This window comes from Acartia tonsa, chromosome 4, assembly GCF_053477335.1.
Source record: "Acartia tonsa isolate MP-2025a chromosome 4, ASM5347733v1, whole genome shotgun sequence".
NCBI classification, from domain to species: Eukaryota; Metazoa; Arthropoda; class Copepoda; order Calanoida; family Acartiidae; genus Acartia; species Acartia tonsa.
Genome location: NC_137263.1, coordinates 5,334,856 through 5,355,320, shown reverse-complemented (window position 1 = coordinate 5,355,320; position 20,465 = coordinate 5,334,856). Strand labels below are relative to the sequence as shown.

Sequence of the window (20,465 nt, the reverse complement as noted above, 5' to 3'; positions counted from 1 at the left end):
TATTTAATTAGTAACAATGTCAGGATCTGAAAGAATAGTTGAGCAGAGTGTGCTACGGCCAAGTGTATTGAACGGTGGCTTGACATCGCAAAGTCTTGACTTTGGCTTTACACCGATTGCGACTGTGCCTCCGCCTAACCAGTTTATTCCTCAAGCAGTTAGACCTGTACCAACTAATTCAGGTAGAAATACAGCTTATCAAATTTTCAGACAAAATTTCGGTAGTAAATACTATAATTTTGATTTTGAATAGAAAGAGCCATTGTCTAGAAATGTTCTGATGCGCATCAATAAGAGAAAATGATATGTCTTAGCTCACAAACTGGCACAAATCATTACACTTTATACACACTAAAAGTAAACCAAATCATTTGAATCGCAATCAAATTGTATTTTCAGCCTTTTCAATCCTCTGCTACTTCATATCATTGAAATCATATCTGTCGATTGTATGTGTTAGGCTGTCTCCATGATAAATTACTTTTACAAAGCATGTCAAAAATCAATACTTACCTAAACCTTTCTTACAGGGAATATAAATTCATCAGTGACAACAACGACAGGTGGCAGTAATGGTCTTGTCCTAAGCACTGGACCTCTGGGTGGGAGTGCTGTCAATGGTCATCCTGTTACCTGTAATCCTCCGAGAAAAGCTGGATTACAACCTTCAGTTCCCTCCTCTACTGCTGGCGGCCTTAATGGATTTGGTGTTAGCGCTAGCCGGCCTTACAAACGAAAACCATTGATAAATAATTCCCAACAACAATACAGTTCTCAGTTATCTCCGTCTACATTAGAGGATGGGTAAGTTGTTATTTTTTTACTTCTTAATTTTGCAAAAAAAAAAGTAATAATAGATAATTTCATACGGAATCAAGGGTATACATTAAACCTTATAATAAAGTTTAATCAGGATGTTTGTTTGTTTGTTTGTTTGTCTGTACCGAAGGATCTCGCTAACCGCTGAACCGATCGGGTTCTCCTTAACAGGGTAGCTTCTCACATGTCCCGGGAAGGCTTATAACTATTTTTGTGGAGGATACCACCACCCTCCCAAGATAAATGACAAAACATTTAAAAAACATTCTCGCTTTTGCGTAGTGACTGAACATAGACAAATTTTTTCTCAAATTACATATTTGAAATAAAAAAAAAACATTTACGATACCACTAGAGGCCTCTAGGGGCATAAACGCTAGTACTATAAAAAGCAATGAGCTTTCAAAAGAAATTCCCGAAAACTTGGTATATCCTTATACTAAAGTAACTGGATGTTTGTCTGTTTGTTTGTCTGTCTGTTTGTACCGAAGGATCTCGCTAACCGCTTAACCGATCGGGTTCTCCTTGACAGGGTAGCTTCCCATAGGTCCCGGGAAGGTTTATAACTATTTTCTTGGGGGGTGGGACACCCCCAACCCCAAAAAATTAAAAATACCCCCCCCAAAAAAAAAAAATTACACCCCCTAAAATATTTTTTTAAATTTTTCTTTTAAAATCTAAAATAAAAAATTGGGTTATCAAATTCGACTCCCCCATCCTCAAGTGCCCCTAGAGGCCTCTAGTTCAACAATAAAATATTGACATCACTGTTTGCAGGTGCCTCGAGTGCTTACACCCCTTTTACTAGGCTTTTGGGGGTCAATAAGTTTACATCTTGTTAATATGGAAAATTTGAAATGTTTTGTTTATTTAGATCCAGCCTTGAACCTCAAAGAAAACTGCATTTGTCAGAAGACTTTGTTGCCCAGACCATGTCTGAACTCTATATCTCTCCGCCAACCTGTAAAGTTGCTAAAAGGTTAATTTTTACTTAAATTATCATTAGAAAACAATAAATGTTAATAATCATAAGTAGCAAAGCATTTAAGAAGGGTGTCTTCTTTTAAAAGGGGGGAGGCGGATGTGCCACTTTTTGAAACCAAAACTAAAAGACAACAAAGGAACTCGACAAAAAAAGAGTTACAGGTCTGAGATTTTGCATGGCAGTTGCTTTATAGGGGTACAATATGGAACTGTGAAGAAACGGCGGCGCAACCGCCGAAAACCGCCGTTTCCCGCCGAATTTTTTTGCAATTTCTCGGCGGTTTTCGTTTGCCGTTTCTTCACTGTTCCATATTGTAACCCTATAAAGCAACTGCCATGCAAAATCTCAGACCTGTAACTCTTATTTTCGTTGAGTTCCCTTGACTTTTAGTTTTAGTTTCAAAAAGTGGCACATCCGCCTCCCCCCTTTTATAGAGAAGAAGCTCAACAGTGAGAAGAATATTTACATAAGAATTCAACTATTTTCTTAAATAACTATAAAGAAATCACATTTCCTGAAAGTAAATCACAAAAATTCAAACGTCAGACTAATAGAAGCCGAGTGAACTTTCCCTCTAGATAATAAATTTTACCGATAGCATTAACGGCGGAACGACGGACAGAAAACTGGACACTAGTTAGAAAGAATAATATTCTTTATAACAACAAAAGAAAACAGTCGTCTATCTATTTGGCAAACTAGAAATACTTATGATGAGGGACGAGTTATTACAACTTGGATTTCATTTTGAAAGCAACAAAAAAAATATAAAGATAGGTAATAACCCAAGTTGATCAATATTTTCTTTCAGAGACTTGAACCGTGATGTTGCAGAGGCTATAAATTTAGAAGCCCTTGAAGAACTTGAGTGCAAGTTTTCAAATCAAGCCATAAAGTAAGTACTAGGTTTTTCACTATTTTTTCTCTCCTCTATTTTCATATTATATAATCATCACACTGAAGTAAAAAAAAAAGATTTGGAGATGCTTAAAACACTGCTGTATCAAATAATAAAAATATTCTTATGAATTTAGGAATTTATGATTAACATAATTTCATAATATTATAATTTAAGTGATGATGTGATTCTTCCGCAGCGAATTCGCCGCAGCAGAAAGTTGCCATGTAGGCAGCGTCAACCGCAGCTTAGGTTAACACTACATGAGGTAAGTTATTAATAAAGCTTCTCTTTCAAAAATTAAAAGCTACCCATATGATTACACAAATTTTATTTTAAACAAATAGTTTATCATTTTATGAACAATACAATAGTTTTATAAATCTAAATTGAAATCATGCTATTGCTGTATATAGTTGCATCGCCCATAGCCATCAGGGCAGGGTGGAGGAGGTAAGAAGCAAAAACAGATTTTGTGCAGGTTTCAGGACAAACCCAAATATACATTTCTGCTTAGGATTTGAAGAAAGTGAAGTCAGCTAGTGGGTTACCAGAAACTTTGTTGTCTAGATATAGACCAAGTGCTAGAGCAGGTAGTAAATCAATAAAAAAAATATATTTTTAATAGCGCAGCTACTGTATTGAAAAGAATACGTTTTTTTGTGAACATTGATATAATCCTAACTTGGTTTGATAATTGGACCACAGAAACCTTCCCCTACCCCATTATCTTAAATTTAAACGTATTTAAGAACTAGTCTGTCATAACCCTAACTTACCCATTTTAAGCTGAAAATATATTTTCCGCCCCTGATCCCATTCCAGTTGAAGTAAATTGCTAAATCCCTTGGCGTGAATGACCTTTTACTCTTCTTGCGCAATTCTCCGGTAGACTTATTTTGATCTAATTTAAGAAAAAAACATTATAGGCTAAGATTTTATTTGAAAATGTACGGATAGAATAAAAAATGTAATTTCTTGACGAAAGCGTCCATTTGGAATCATACTTTTTGTATAGCCTATAAACTTAGCAGGTAACAGTACAGCCCTGGTTCTCTGGAAGCCGCCTGGAGGTTTCCTTCCAGATCTCATAAATAACGCACTGCGAGGAGGTGCAGCTAGGGGTGGCCGGTCAAGATGTTATAGTGAGGTCACTAGCACACCCTATTCAAGGTAATTTTTTCCTTTTTAACATCAAATAAATTCTATACCTATTAAATATATATCTTATAAGGGGGGGGGGGGGCAGCGGTTCTGACACTTGCGTAAACAGTAATAATAGGCTTTGTCTTTGGAGTGAGAGGATAGATTATTTCACAAAAAAGTTTCCTTTTGGGTTGTAGTTTTTCTATTAAAAAAAATTGGATTAGGCCTCCAGGTTCAGATGCTCTAGGCCTCCAGGTTGTCTCTGGACAGGTAAAAATGAAAAAAAAGATTTTTTTTTCAAGAGTGAAAGTTCAACTTAATAAACAAAATACCTACCTATGCATCTTTTATCTTCAAATACGTAAATAAAATTCAAAAAGATGCATATTTTGTTTTATAAGTTGAACTCTCACTCTTCAAAAAAATCTTTTCTTTTAATTTTTACCTGTCCAGTCCAGAGACAACCTGGAGGCCAAATCCAAATTTTTTTTTTAAATAGGAAAACTACATCCCAAAAGGAACTTTTTTTTTGTGAAATAATCTATCCTCTCACTCCAAAGAAAAAGCCTATAATCACTGTTTACGCAAAAGTGTCAGAACCGCTGCCCCCCTTATAAATCTTTCAGTTTGGTTTTAGTTAATTTAATGATATTTATTTAGTCACGAAAATCTTGTAACTGGTGAAATGGAAGATATGTTACTTGGTCGCTCATCATCTGGAGGGAGAACCTACAGTCCTCTGTCAGCCTCTGGAGGCAGGACACACAGTCCACTCTCCTCCGCGGAAGCACCTGAGTTATCAACCTCACCTCAATCTGAGGTAATATTTGTGTTGCCTTCCTACTTCATATCTAACATTCGTCAGACTGTTTATCAAAGATTTATATGAAATTAGATTTGGAACTTAACTGGTTAGTTTTTGATACGGTGTGTGTGGCAGGGGGGGAGTAGAGTGGCTATAACATCAGGGGTGTATATTCTACATGGGATCCCCGGCTCAGGGGGGGGGGGTGGAATAAAAAATAAGTGGTTGGAGGGGGGGTGTACTACAACCCACTAGTTAGAGATGTAGCAGTGCGGCAGGTGTCCCAGAATGAACAACTGCCATTAAAACAATCAATGAAGCTTTCAATACTCGTTTATTCAGGTAGAATACAGCGGTTTTAAACAACCTAAAATAAAATCACAGAATTAGGTTGTTATAAATGAACTACAAATAAAACAATAAAGTATAATACAGAGTTAAAATACTAAAATTTGCATTGCTTTCTTAGTTTCTTTTTAAAGTCTTTTATTTTGATTTCGGGCTTTTCAGAATAGTGCATTTCATTAAAATAATCCAATGGTTCATTAGTCAAAGAATGTAAAACTTACTTCTCGAATCCAGCTCTTTCCACTTAATAATTTCCAGAACTACAGGCTTATCAGATAATCTCATCAACATAACCAACAGCAAATATCCACAGCAGTAATCAATACAGAACAATTCCACGGCAGTCAAGGACTTAATACTTCAGACCACAAGCCAGATTTGAGGATAACTCCATATGAATCGGTGTTACAGTGGCAGAATTTCAGTCTAAAAACATCAATCATATATTTTATGTTAGAAGGAGCACCATTTATAGAATAATCAAGAGTAACTCTGTGTTTTTTAAGCTTTGACTTTGAGGCTTTCTAATTAATTTGAAGGAATTAATATAAAGGTGAGTATTCTGTACCTTAATTTTAGCGAAGGATCTCCTTTTTCGCTATTGGTTCCAAGTTCTTTGTTCCACTTGGTGAATCCTGTAACGAAAAACCATAATTAGGTGATATTTGGATAGGCAGCAATCTACACTATAACTTTGATTCCAAATTTCATTAGGTAGTTATTCAATCAACAACATTTTACCTATGGTTCTCTGTGCTCAAGCTTTCCCTCTGATCCGTCACGAGGGGCACCAACAAGCTTCTCCACTGAAGATAAAGAGGGCAGATCCACTCTCAACAGGCTCAGCTAATTCCAGGCCTTAATAATATCAAATTAAGCCCAAACTTTTAATGGACTACAATGCTTTTTAAAGTTAACTTGGAGGCCGTTACGGTACTCATTTATTGGTTCTTTACAATTAAATAGGAACAGTGAATTCAATGGAATTATATCTTCAACTTTGGTTTAAATGAAATCTTTGCATATACGGCTTCGCTGGGTGAATGAATTGACTATTTTTAATATTTGTTTTACCTTGTATCTCAGCAGAGACAAATTAATATTACATTTTGAGAACTTTTTCACTCGTTAGCACTTTCTGAAATGGATTAGCCCATATTATTTGATGTAGATATAGGTTTCTTTATCACTTTTTACATATATATATATTACAATTTTAACGATAGTTAATTTAACCAATTTTTACTTAAAAGAGACAAAATAAGTTGTTAAAAACTAATAAACTTGGAAGTAAAAAGCTCAAATTAATTTTATAAATGCTTTGAATTGATTTAAATGTATATTTTGTACCAAAAAATAACAATTTTCTTTAAACTTTTAGATAGACTATTTTTCCTTGCTTATATTAAGATGGCTGACGTTAGACTGATACAACGAATATAGAGATTTGAACGCTTGCGCGTCATAGATTAATCACATACATAGATTGGATAATATTTCATATTATTTTTTACAAAATTAAATATTCTTTGCTAAAAATGAATTTGAAAATAAAAATGGCTTTTGCATTAAACAATTACAATTTAATATAAATTTAAGTTTTGTAAGTAATTAGCATTATTTCCGATACATATTTTTTGCTCTATGGTGAAGAAATAGGTTGCGTGAATTTACTTTAACATATTTTAGATTACTAAACTTTGGCCTTGTTAGGGAAGCCTTCTCTCAGTCTTCGTGGGGTGATTTGACTGGATTCCTTCTAAATATAAAACACTCCCCCAAGCAAAAAATCCACGAAAATCATCCCAGGTGTCTTCAGTTCCGGCCCTTACGGAGCTCACAGAACCAGTTTGAACTTTGAACTTTGAACTTTGAACTTTGACAATATTTTTAACTTTGAACTTTGACAAAATAAAATTTGAACTTTTACTTTGAACTTTGACAGAAATAAATCTTTGAACTTTTACTTTGAACTATAGTTTTTTGAACTTTTACTTTGAACTGTAGTTTTAACTTTGAACTTTTAACTTTGACAGAAAATAAAATTTTTGAACTTTTACTTTGAACTATAGTTTTAACTTTGAACTTTGAACTTTGACAGAAAATAAAATTTGAACTTTTACTTTGAGCTATAGTTTTAATTGAACATTACATAATTTTAAAATCAGGTAAAACTTTGTACTTTACTAAAACTTTGATAAAATTTGGCATTGTTTAATTAATAACACAGAGCAATTGTCTTATGTTTTACTTTGGTCACGGAGCACTTGTCGCGTGATTTTACAATTTAATAGATTGATAAATTGATAGATTGAGAGTTTGAAAATTTGAAAACATGATAAATTGAAAGATTGAGAGAAAGGATAGAACTATGTGCTGTACTTACGGACCCATTGGAGATGGACTGCCTCAACATCTGCCTCCGCCAGCTGTCCTCCAAGCTCTAACTCGTGCTCCTGGTGCACCACCGCCAGGCCTCTCACCGCTCGCTTGGTTGTCCTCATATCCTTCTCCCCGTGGTTTCTATACTCTATCGTCACCTCTCGTACGTGCCCATCCCTAGATACGTGCACTTCTCTGGCTCTGCCAATCCTCCATATACACGTACCTAGGGGGCTACTGCCATCTCTACGGAACAGGACTATGTCTCCTACCCCAACCTCTCCAATATTTTTACTCCACTTCTTGGGCTTTGGTACATACTCACCAACTTTCAACTCTTTCCACGCTTCCCACCAGGATCTCTCCACATCCTCCATGGCTTCCAACATCTTGCCAGGCCTTTCCACCGTTAACTGGCCCCCAGGTGCTCTGTTATTATTCCTGCCCAACAATAACCTGGATGGAGTTATCAAATCCAGTTGATCAATGTTCTGATACCTCGATCCTAAACACAAAGGCATCGAGTTCAAATCGTTACAACAGAACGACAACGCTGTCTCAAACTCCAACGGCGTGAACTTCAGCCCCTTGAACGCCACATTGAGAATCTCCTTGATGGACCGTATCGACCTCTCTACCACTCCTTGGTAATTCGAACTCTTAACGGGAGCAAGCTCAACCGTTAATTTGGCGCCCTTCTCCTGGTTCAACAGGTTCTGCACACTGGCTACACATATGTCAGCTGTCTCGAAAGCTCTCACTAGCTGGGTGCCATTATCTATCTTGACTAGACATGGGATGCCATACCGATTAATGTGGCGGGTAAGGGTTAACAAAAAACTTTCTGTGTCATACCCAGTCATACTATACGCCGCCACAGCCAGCGTCGCCGGACACTTGTACACCGCCGCCCACAATTTCATCGGAAATCTATGTGTGCCATAACTGCATCTTCCTTCTACAGGCCCAAACAAGTCAATCATACAAGTTGTGTATGCCGGCGCTATCTTCAACCGGCACGGGTCTACAGCACCAAACTCTCTCTCTATCTCCTTGGCCTTGTATCGCCGACAAAAGAAACAGTTCTTTTTTACCTCAATCGCCAAAGAGTTGCCCTCTAAGATAAAGGCGTGTTCTCTGCTCCTTCTCAATGTTGCAATGGATCCTCCATGGTGCGTCACATTCTCATGGCAGTGACGCATGATACTGTACGCCACCGGACTGTACCTGTCCAGCACAGGCTTGGCAAAGGCCAACTTCTCTAGATCCAGCATATTTTCCGCCAATGCATCGTTGCCTCCCGGTAAGATCCTCCCATGGTGGTACATAATGCCATCCTTAACTGTGCCAATGCTTTTTAACTTGTCTCGACTGTTGAATTTAGTTACCTCTGCCGTAGTCTTGCTAAAAACATATTTTTCCGCTCTCTTCAAAACATGCTCATCAACATCCACCAACACAGTGCCAGACACAACACTAAACTTGTTGCTGCTCCTCCGCCGCCAAATATCAACAATCTTTAAACATACAGCAATCAGCCGGACATACCTATCCCACGGGACCTTACTCGGGTTAACCAAGTAATGTGAAAACTCGTACCTCTCAACCATCCTCGCCGAAAAATTAGCCAGCACCAGCCCACGGCTTTCTTTGTTCCTCATCTCCTTCAGCGCCGCAACTTTCGTGTCCTGGTCAAGGGTAATCTCATCAATACTTCTCGTTGGCCACTCTGACTCTGGCCTGCTCATCCAAGCCTTTCCATCCTGCCACTCCGATCCAGGCCCAATCTCTGGGGATCCATCAGGTCTAGTTAATATATCAGCTATGTTCTGTGCTGACTCAACGTGGCGCCAACTCGTCACGTCACAGAATCGCCTTACCTCAATCGCCAGGTTGCGGATGCCAGTCTGCAGTGGTCGTGTATCACAGTGGATCCAGTATAGCGCAACCATTGAATCTGTAACATAGGTGATCTTCTTGACATAATTCTCAAAATTAAGTTTAACTAGGTGGGCCAATACACATCCCATGGCACATGCTGTCATCTCAGCTTTGGGGATGGTTAGTTTGGTGGTCAGCTTTGACTTGGACGCCACCATTCTGGTTACAAACCCGCCTGACAACAACTTCATTCTTGCGTGGACGACGCTACCAGCTAGCACCTGACTTGCATCTGTAGACACAATCAATTCAACCCCATGCTCTACATCCACAGGGTTACAGAATACACTACGTGTGAATCGTATGTTTCTTAGTTGCTGGACCATCATCAAATTTTCCACCCAAGTGTCTAGGTAGTTGTCCGGCAGGATCTCGTCCCACTCTGTCCCCAGTGAACAGATGGAACACATGTCAATTTTTAGTTTATTGGACCTCGGTGACACTAACCCGAGAGGGTCCCAGCACTCCATGGTTTTGCCCAACAGAATCCTTTTTGTGAACATGACCCGCAGCGCTTCCTTCAGGTCACCGGTCACTTCTTCTGGCACTTTACCTCGCTTCTTTTTTCCCAGGAACAAAGGTTTCACCTCGAGGGATATTGTGTCTTCCTTCGGCCGCCAACAATACCCAATGAGCCCAACACTTTCTCCATCTACAGACACTTGTTCATCCGGGTCGTGTCCACTCCTCGTGACCGCTTTGACCGACTGCTGGCCCATTTCTAATACCTTTACCAGCTGCTCTCCTGCTAAGTCGCGTGTCTTCTCATCACAGTGGGCAGAAACAATATCGTCCATGTAGGCTTTCTTTCGGATCACGGCTGCTCCAATCCGAAGCTCTGGTTGTTTGGCTTCAGCTATGTCCGCAACCATCTTGAAACCGTGGATGGTTTGGTTTCCTGAACTCTTGATCCCATAAATAATTGTTCTGACCACGTAAACAATAACTGCTCCAAGCAGGGACAATCCATCAATCCACAGGAACTTGTGATATCTATAATGCTGCGGCTGCAGGAACACGGAATTGTATGCCATCCGGATGTCGGCGCTAAGGGCAGCCCCTCCGCATCTGAATCCAATCAACAAGTGCAACAAATTAGCCAGCTGGTTACTTCCCTTACATAATATGTCATTCAGGCTCTTGCCTGTCTTGGTCTTGGAACTGCCGTCAAACACAAGCCGAACCGGGGTGGATATACTGTGGCTGTTATGGACAATGCGCCACGGAATCACATATCCAGCTTTTCTGGCCTCCACCTGTTCCTCTGGCGGCAGCGACGCTAATGGTGCTACAAACCCATTATCCGCCAACTTGTTAAAACTCCGCAGGATCTCCTCTCTGGCAACTTCACTCTTGTTGGCTAACTTAACCTGAGTGCCCAATATCTTTTCGGCAACATAGGTATTATCTGCCAAAGCTGATTCAGGATTCTCAGTAAACGGCAGGTAAGCAAATAACCTCCTCTGTTCGGCATCATAGCTGACACTTTGCTCTATGTCATGTTGTTCACGTTCTTCCAACAATGATTCTTTCTCCACTCGCTCACCTTTCTTGCACTCGGAACAGACGCGGCACTTGACACAACGGTATGACATATCTGCACCTATCTGGTCTATCATCTGGTATTCCTTGAGCATCTTACTTGGTCCGGCGGCAAAAACGTGATGGACAAACACATCATCCTCATCCATTAAGGGGTTCTCGGCTCCAGCATAATGCGAACATACCTCATGATGGTGATCAAAGGTTGCGGCACTTTCATGAATCATCCCATTGTTGGAAAACAAACAGTCTCTCTGATATCTATATGCTTTAAACTCTGCAGTTAAAAATGCAGCAGGTCCCATCAGATGAGCGCGGCTCATAACATCTTTCCAAACTTCATGTGGTCCAGCTAATATCCCGTTGTGGCCTCCATATCCAGCCAACCTGGATTTCATAATGCAGAGTCCACCTGGCAAGGTAAGTACCACCTGTGGGTAATATAAGTTGTATTGAATGCCAATCATGATATCAACCGGCTGTCCTCCAATTTCAGGTTCAGTTGTCGGCATCTTTGCGGCAGGATGGCTCTTAGTAAAGACGGCATTAAGTTCTTCCCATACCTGTTTCAGCGGCCACTCTGGGAAACGTGTGCTAACTTTGTCCATTTGCAGGCCTTCAATGGTCGCAACCCGTCTTTTACCATCTTCACTTACCATCGGCAGCCAGAAACGTTCAATGCCATAGGGGATCTCAACCCTCTGGCCGCCAGCTACCTCAAGGGCGGTGGGGCCAGGCCGCTGCGTCTCTGTATCCAACGACGCACATGCCCGTGTGCTCAGGCAGGCTCCATAGCAACCGTTGTCGTAAAACAGGAGCAGCTTCTCACCGTTGGTTCCTTTTACATATTGCAACATGTATATGGGCTGGTTCTGTATACTTGGCTCCACTATGACGTCATCAACTTTACCTCGGCCGCCGCTGGCGGCGAAACTCGCATATACATCTCTGTCACCTTTGTCGGGCAAAGCATGATAACTGGCAAAGAAAAACCTGACATCGGTTGGTAGCAGCTTCTCGTCCAGGGAACGTTTAAACTCTGCCTCCTTCTCCATGTTGGCTTCCAGGTGATAGGTGCAGATGGCGATATGGTTCTTCCACACATCTGGCTTGTCCTTACAGGTTCCTTCATTGCAGATCCACTTGCTGTCACAGTACGGTTCGTGTTCTTTGAACCAGGCCTCCCTATTCTTCATGTCAAACTTGGCATCTAATCTCAGACATCTGTAGCATGCCTCTGCTTTCACCGTCCTACCGAACCTTCTCTTGACACGAGTTTCTTGGAACACTTCACAATACGCCAGGGATGTATGTGAACCTGGGCACAATCTACACTTAACCTGTTTCGCCTGTCTGCTCTTGTTCATCATAATGGCGGCAGCAGCATCGCCACTTGTCTTCTTGTCTTTATCTTTAGCCTTCTTCTTTTCCTTGTTGTTGGCGTGGGACACGGACCCGTTGTTGGCCGCAGCCGGATCGGCACCAGCTGAACTTGCTTCAGCGGTAACATAGCTTTTTGCGGAACCGGCGGAACTTTCAATAGCTTGGGCGGCCGTATTAACAACTCCTTCTCCATCACTGCTCAACTCACAATCTGCTGGCATCACACTGTACTTGGATGTGACTTGTTTCCTTGACTTGCTGCTGTCATAGTAACGTGTGCCAGACGTCACCATGATATCTATTTTAGCCGTGACCTCCCACAACATGGTCTGCAGAAATTGTGTCAGGGTCTTGATCATCATAGACTTGGTCTGTCTGGTACCAGGGTCAGTTCTTTTCTCAGCCAACAGAATCTTGTGAAATTCAATGAGGTCATCTTTCAACAACGCACCTGACAGGACAGCCAATACCGGTGACGACTCATACATATCCAGGATCTTATGTTGTGTAGCTAGCTTGGTGAGTGCTACAAGCTTCTGCTCAACTTTTATCAGCCAGCTGCGTTTTTCAAACAAGTTATCCGGGCAGGATCCACAGGCTTTGATTTCGCTTGATTTCGCGGAAAATAACAGTTCAGGCTTGCCGTACACTACCTTCAGGTGATCCATGGCTTCCTTGTACGTCTCTAGGTTGAGGATACAGTCCTTTGCGATACCAACCACGCATTCAAATTTAAGCTTTAGGTATTTCTCGTGCTCGTTGAATCCACCCATTGTTTCAAAGAATAGCTCCATCTGTGTTTGGAAACTATAAAAGTCGAGGTTGCCGTGGCCCGACTCACCACTAAAAGTGGGAGGTTTGAGCTTGACCTTGTTGACACCAGCATCGTTAGTTCCAGGCGCAAGTCCAGCTTCGTCATACAGCACATCAAGGTGGGCTCTGGCCATTCGTTGGGCATTTATGCAGCTCTGCTCAGCTTCGTCCAACATCTCTACGGCACTGCAATCTCCGCAACTCGTTGCACACTTTAACAGGTCACTTATCTTCTTTTGGAAGTCTCTGTGTTGCTCCGAAGCCTGCTTGAACAAGGTTTCCCCTCCTTTGATCTCGTTGGTGGCCCTCGTCTTTAACTTCATCAACTGTTTGTATGCGCTGGTCACATACATAGTGTTGTCACTCAAATTCTTCAAACCATAATCTAAGCGTTGCCGGTGTACAGAGGACGCCTGATTTACCGCGGCGGCACTCTCAGATGGCGGCTGCGGCTGGGGCGGCTGTATCCTTGCATCCTCCTTCCTCCTTAACTCCTGGGCTTCCCACAGTTGCTTCCTGAGGCCGTTTAAGTGTGCCAGACATTCGCTTGAATTGATACTGTCATCCTCGGTGAACTCATCACAAGGGTTGCTTTTGAAAAACACTACAGCATTTGATAATTCATTCACTAATGTATGAACTTCACTGTTTATTGTTTCAGCCTGGGCTGTTGGGACATGAGCTGGGTTTATAAACACCAGATTATTGTCCCAGGTGAAAGTCACTCTTTCAATAACATCAATATGTTTCTTTATTTGAGCCTTTGCCATTTTACTGCGGCGTTTATCACTGGCTTTCGGCGGCGGCTGTTGCTGCTCCGGCGGCGGCAAAGGTTGCAGGCCTGCCTGCAGCTGTACCGGCGGTGGCGGCTCTCTAGCTGGCGATGTCGGCACTCTAACCGGCGGTGTCGGCACTCTTGGCGGCGGGGTTGGCGTCCTTGGTGGCACCAACGGCTGTGTTGGGTCACACGCCGCTACAACAGTTGCTTGACTTACACGTGACTCCGGCCGTTCCTCGTCACCAGTCGCAAACACCTCGCAGTCACAGGCTTGTCCTGGCGGGCACTGACATTCACTGGTTCTTCGAAGGTTGTGATGCTGACTAAACACCGTTGCCAAAATTGTCGTTTCTAAACACTGATTGCTCTGTGGAGGTTCGCAGCTGTTGAATACCAGCCACACTCAGGTCTCCATAACTCCAATTCGTGTCTCTATCAACATCGTTCTGGTGGCGTTGGTCAGTATATGATCTTCTGTCCCTGATCCCGTTGATCAAATCGTTTACTCTGGAGTCTGTCTCCTCGTACACTCCCTCAGCTCGTGCTATACTCGAACTGCGGTAACCATGGAATTCCGGCGGCGATGAGGAGGCGTCTCTGGGGCTCGTGTAGCTCATAGGTTGCTCTGGGTAGCGAACTATTGTTTAAAACTGTACTACAACCCACTAGTTAGAGATGTAGCAGTGCGGCAGGTGTCCCAGAATGAACAACTGCCATTAAAACAATCAATGAAGCTTTCAATACTCGTTTATTCAGGTAGAATACAGCGGTTTTAAACAACCTAAAATAAAATCACAGAATTAGGTTGTTATAAATGAACTACAAATAAAACAATAAAGTATAATACAGAGTTAAAATACTAAAATTTGCATTGCTTTCTTAGTTTCTTTTTAAAGTCTTTTATTTTGATTTCGGGCTTTTCAGAATAGTGCATTTCATTAAAATAATCCAATGGTTCATTAGTCAAAGAATGTAAAACTTACTTCTCGAATCCAGCTCTTTCCACTTAATAATTTCCAGAACTACAGGCTTATCAGATAATCTCATCAACATAACCAACAGCAAATATCCACAGCAGTAATCAATACAGAACAATTCCACGGCAGTCAAGGACTTAATACTTCAGACCACAAGCCAGATTTGAGGATAACTCCATATGAATCGGTGTTACAGTGGCAGAATTTCAGTCTAAAAACATCAATCATATATTTTATGTTAGAAGGAGCACCATTTATAGAATAATCAAGAGTAACTCTGTGTTTTTTAAGCTTTGACTTTGAGGCTTTCTAATTAATTTGAAGGAATTAATATAAAGGTGAGTATTCTGTACCTTAATTTTAGCGAAGGATCTCCTTTTTCGCTATTGGTTCCAAGTTCTTTGTTCCACTTGGTGAATCCTGTAACGAAAAACCATAATTAGGTGATATTTGGATAGGCAGCAATCTACACTATAACTTTGATTCCAAATTTCATTAGGTAGTTATTCAATCAACAACATTTTACCTATGGTTCTCTGTGCTCAAGCTTTCCCTCTGATCCGTCACGAGGGGCACCAACAAGCTTCTCCACTGAAGATAAAGAGGGCAGATCCACTCTCAACAGGCTCAGCTAATTCCAGGCCTTAATAATATCAAATTAAGCCCAAACTTTTAATGGACTACAATGCTTTTTAAAGTTAACTTGGAGGCCGTTACGGTACTCATTTATTGGTTCTTTACAATTAAATAGGAACAGTGAATTCAATGGAATTATATCTTCAACTTTGGTTTAAATGAAATCTTTGCATATACGGCTTCGCTGGGTGAATGAATTGACTATTTTTAATATTTGTTTTACCTTGTATCTCAGCAGAGACAAATTAATATTACATTTTGAGAACTTTTTCACTCGTTAGCACTTTCTGAAATGGATTAGCCCATATTATTTGATGTAGATATAGGTTTCTTTATCACTTTTTACATATATATATATTACAATTTTAACGATAGTTAATTTAACCAATTTTTACTTAAAAGAGACAAAATAAGTTGTTAAAAACTAATAAACTTGGAAGTAAAAAGCTCAAATTAATTTTATAAATGCTTTGAATTGATTTAAATGTATATTTTGTACCAAAAAATAACAATTTTCTTTAAACTTTTAGATAGACTATTTTTCCTTGCTTATATTAAGATGGCTGACGTTAGACTGATACAACGAATATAGAGATTTGAACGCTTGCGCGTCATAGATTAATCACATACATAGATTGGATAATATTTCATATTATTTTTTACAAAATTAAATATTCTTTGCTAAAAATGAATTTGAAAATAAAAATGGCTTTTGCATTAAACAATTACAATTTAATATAAATTTAAGTTTTGTAAGTAATTAGCATTATTTCCGATACATATTTTTTGCTCTATGGTGAAGAAATAGGTTGCGTGAATTTACTTTAACATATTTTAGATTACTAAACTTTGGCCTTGTTAGGGAAGCCTTCTCTCAGTCTTCGTGGGGTGATTTGACTGGATTCCTTCTAAATATAAAACAGGGGGGGGGGAATGTAGGTAAAAAGTAAGAAAACTGAAAACATTTTTTCCATTTCCCCCGCCCCCTCTCCTTGGTGAAAAAAAAACTAAAAAAATGTGTGGTAAGAGGGTTAAAATAAATAAAATATAGAGTTCTTTAAATATTTTTCCATTTCCCCCCCTACTTGGTGAGAAAAAACTAGGGGGGGAAACAAAATAAAAAAATTTGTAGCCGGGTAAAAAAAATATATCTTGTGCAGAATATACACCCCCTGTATAACATTGGAACTCAAACGAATTTAGAGGTATAACACTGTGCTGGAAGCATTTTGCCTCTTTTATGATAATCATATACCGTCGCGTTAAACATAAATATTACTTTTTTTAACTTTTGATATATTTGGTGTTGGAAGCATTATTAAACATTATTTTCTTTTTTCCAGGACGAAATCCTACCCAGTGTTGGGCTACAACGCAGGAACTCAGCTCCAGAGATCAGTGAACCTCTTCAGTATATGGACGATGAAAGATGTATGGAGCTGTAGTCCACTAACTAAGAATAAAAACCTTCATTTTTATATATTCTAGATCTATCAATATAGAATTTTCTGATGTTTTTTTTTTATTAAGGTAAAAGAGGGTATTTATGGATCTTTATTCTTAAAATAAATAGGAATATTTACTTTTTTCAGAATCTATGCCGTTACATGAATTCTAAGCCTTTTTTTATTAAAACTTAATGAAAAAAATGAGGTGACGGGTATTTTAAAATCTCACCATTTGTCCAGTTTGAACCAATGATAACTTTTTACTCAGAATTGATATAGAAGCCTGTCTGTTTGTATGTAGTGCTACTTATTATGTATTTTTTTAAGTGTACAAATTATCAATTATCAAAGTCTTTGGACTCAAATAATTGAAATGCTCAACCTTTGGAAGAAGAAGCAAAAAATAACTGCAAATAAGCGCATGGTCCAAAGTGCGGATTTTTTTGGATTGAACCACAAATCATTTATTTAAGTAGGCTACAAACCTAAGAGTTCGTTTCTGTTTCATTTCAAGTAAAAAATCAAATTTCTAAAAATGACAGAGATGGTAAGAAATGCTCTATAATCCTTATACTACAGTAACAGGATGTTTGTCTGTGTGTCTGTACCGAAGGATCTCGCTAACCGCTGAACCGATCGGGTTCTTCTTAACAGGGTAGCTTCTCTTAAGTCCCGGGAAGGTTTATAACTATTTTCTTAGGGGGTTGGACACCCCCAACCCCCCCAAAAATGAAAAATACCTCCTCCCCCCCCAAAAAAAAAAAAAAATTAAAAATAATGGGGGGGGATTGCAGCCCCCCCCCCAAAAAAAGTTCCACACCCCAAATATTTTTTAAAATTTTTCTTTTAAAATCTAAAATAAGAAATTGGGTTATCAAATTCGACTCCCCCTTCTTTAGTAGTGCCATTAGAGGCCTCTAGGGGCGTAGCCGCTAGTTAGTAATACTGTGATATTTTAAAGCAAATATATATTTCTATTTATTCATATTTTAAAAATGTGGGAATGTCATAATGATTTATATTTAAGCTTGAACATAATTTAAAAGGGAGGCAAGATTGATGTTGGAGACCCCGTAAAACATTTAGAAACATCTAAAAAATTAAGTAAAGCTTCCTTTTAGATTTTACTTGAATTTTAGTTTTCTACATGTTTTTTTAACACTTGGTTTTACGGTTTTTTTCAATATCTTTTCTGCCTTTTAAATTTATTATTGCCAGTAATGTACAAAAGTATTTGTCTTTCAGTTGTTTTTTTCTTCATTTAAGTTTATATATGATTTTTGGTTTTGTTATCAGTGGAAGTTAGGGGCGGCTGTAACCAAAAACTGATAAATTTGAGAGAGAAAATATTACGCAAGTTTAGCTGTTTTGGGGGACTATTCTTTTAAATTTTAAGGTAGTTCCCTCAAAAAATCAGCTGAAATCAAGTAATATTTTTTTTCTCGAATATATTTTGTTTTTGGTTAATACCTAAACCTAAGTAAGAAGTAAATATTTATCATAATGTGTACCAAAATAAGATTTTTTCCATATTACTGTTTTTGTTACATTTTAAGTGGCATAAAAAAGCATGATTTTTTAAAAGAACGAAATGGCATTTCTTAATATCTTTTAAAGTTTTATTTATGTGATTAATTGACACTTAAAATTGTTATGTTATGTTGTACAAATATTATGTGTCATTTAATTTCATGTGTACAATACAAAGATGTTGAGAAATGCCTATTTCCAAACCACGAATGTAATTTAACTTTTTATTTTGTTATTCAACTGTTTATTGAACTCGTTTCCTGATAATGTTTTTACTGTTATATCTATTCAAACTTGTTTAATAACCTAATACAATACTTATATGCTATTGTTATTGCTATAATGCAAAAGAAATTGAAGGCAGGATAAACGCAATAAACGCATTCTTCTGACGTTTTAAGCGTAGCTGATCATTTGAAATATTGAATTCCTTGTAATATTATTTTTTAAAGTTATGGGCAGTTTCCACAATTTGGGTCTATAGGCAACTGGATTTATCCATAAGAAGCTTACTTGTGATTTAGGCTTTTCAAAAAAAAAAAAAAAAAACTTCATAACCGTCGAAAAGCGCCAGCTTGATTTAATTTTGCAACCTGCGTCTATTCCTATTTAAAAACCCGACAACACCTAAAATTACAAAATTCAAGCGGCGAATGACTTCTGAAGGCAGTTGGTAGTTTAGTTTGGCGGTCGCTGAAGGGATACTGAAAAAAAAATTATTTATCTTGCATTCTTCTTCTTTTGTGTTCTAATAATTTGTGACACAGTAACTTAAATACATTAAACTTCACAAAATTGGGATCTACTGCAGTTCACGGTAAAATATTGCTGGTAAGCAATATTTCCAAAAAATTATGAATTTTAAAGGCTGCTAGCTGCCAAACGGCTGAACGTACAGATCATACCCGCACACCATTTTAAGCGGCATAAGAATTCCTACAAATAATCTGGAATAGCCAAGATCCTATAATGCACAGGGAAAGCTTTACTGAAGAAAAAACGCGTAAAATAGGTCTTTTTCGCGCATTTCTCTGCACTGCGAGATAATTATGCATTATTGATTTATAGCTATTCCTTCTTATGCCGCATACAAACAGTGTGCGGGCATGATCTGTACGTTCAGCCGTTTGGCAGCTAGCAGCCTTTAAAATTCATAGATTTTTTGGAAATATTGCTTACCAGCAATATTTTACCGTGAACTGCAGTAGATCCCAAAATTGTACTAAATTTTATTGATACAATTATCTCATAAAGCTAAGGAAGAAAAAAAAATTACAGAAATAACGCAAATAAGAGAGTTTAAAGGGGTAATTTTTAATCTATATTTAGTATTGCATGAACATATTCTTTGCTTTCATTTTTTTGGGGGGAGTTAAAAGTTAATATTAATTAAATCGTCTGCTACCCTATTATTTGTTTATATTATTTATATTATATTTAATATTTATATCATATGTTTACTCATTCCAAACGTGAAATTTAAAAATATATATATTTAACATAAAATTTATTTGATTGATTTATATTTAACATGTGGCTTTTCAATAAATAATTATCGCTGTCAGCCACAAAGGGATACTGATATCCTTATAATAAAGTAACAGGATGTGTGTCTGTGTGTGTGTTTATTTGTACCGAAGGATCTCGCTAACCGCTGAACCGATCGGGTTCTCCTTAAGAGGGTAGCTTCTCATAGGTCCCGGGAAGGTTAATAACTATTTTCTTGGGGGGGGCTCCCCCAAAAAAATATTTTGTTTTATTCTTTTAAAACTCAAATTTGATATGGGATGAGGTCGACTTTCCCCCCTCCTAAGTTAAGTGCCCCTAGAGGCTTCTAGGGGGGCGTAGCCGCTAGTTAAGTTTATAAAGCATCGGCAGGTGAGGAATAGTCTGTAAAGAATTTTTAGCAGCTAAGATACTCTTAAAAAACTGTTAGTGTCTGATATCTGCTGGGAACGATTTATTATTACTTAGATCTTACACCAGATTATCAGGTTTTCTAATAAATTGAAACTTACAGCGGGCTAAGATAAC

At 38.7% G+C, this 20,465-nt stretch overlaps 1 protein-coding gene and 2 long non-coding RNA genes across 4 annotated transcripts; 1 reads left to right on the top strand and 2 right to left on the bottom strand.

Moving 5' to 3' along the window:
* The first annotated feature begins 16 nt into the window (after nucleotides 1-16).
* LOC145315780 (uncharacterized) lies at nucleotides 17-18,935 on the top strand. 2 transcript variants are annotated; one of them, XM_080155865.1, is made up of 9 exons: nucleotides 17-182; nucleotides 531-804; nucleotides 1,694-1,798; nucleotides 2,616-2,699; nucleotides 2,880-2,970; nucleotides 3,220-3,295; nucleotides 3,734-3,875; nucleotides 4,509-4,668; nucleotides 16,797-18,935. In XM_080155865.1, the coding sequence occupies exons 1-9, from the start codon at nucleotides 17-19 to the stop codon at nucleotides 16,896-16,898; spliced, it is 1,200 nt and encodes a 399-aa protein (XP_080011991.1). In that variant the 3' UTR covers nucleotides 16,899-18,935. The 2 variants fall into 2 exon arrangements, with proteins under 2 accessions (XP_080011991.1, XP_080011992.1); XM_080155866.1 differs by having other exon boundaries at nucleotides 3,737-3,875; nucleotides 16,797-17,669.
* On the bottom strand, nucleotides 5,223-6,141 carry LOC145315785 (uncharacterized). Its single transcript, XR_013878132.1, has 4 exons — nucleotides 6,076-6,141; nucleotides 5,743-5,859; nucleotides 5,570-5,636; nucleotides 5,223-5,427 (listed from the first exon to the last, which is right to left on the bottom strand). It is a non-coding gene; the product is annotated as an uncharacterized LOC145315785 (long non-coding RNA).
* LOC145315786 (uncharacterized) lies at nucleotides 14,900-15,742 on the bottom strand. Its single transcript, XR_013878133.1, has 4 exons — nucleotides 15,677-15,742; nucleotides 15,344-15,460; nucleotides 15,171-15,237; nucleotides 14,900-15,028 (listed from the first exon to the last, which is right to left on the bottom strand). It is a non-coding gene; the product is annotated as an uncharacterized LOC145315786 (long non-coding RNA).
* Nucleotides 18,936-20,465: the final 1,530 nt, after the last annotated feature.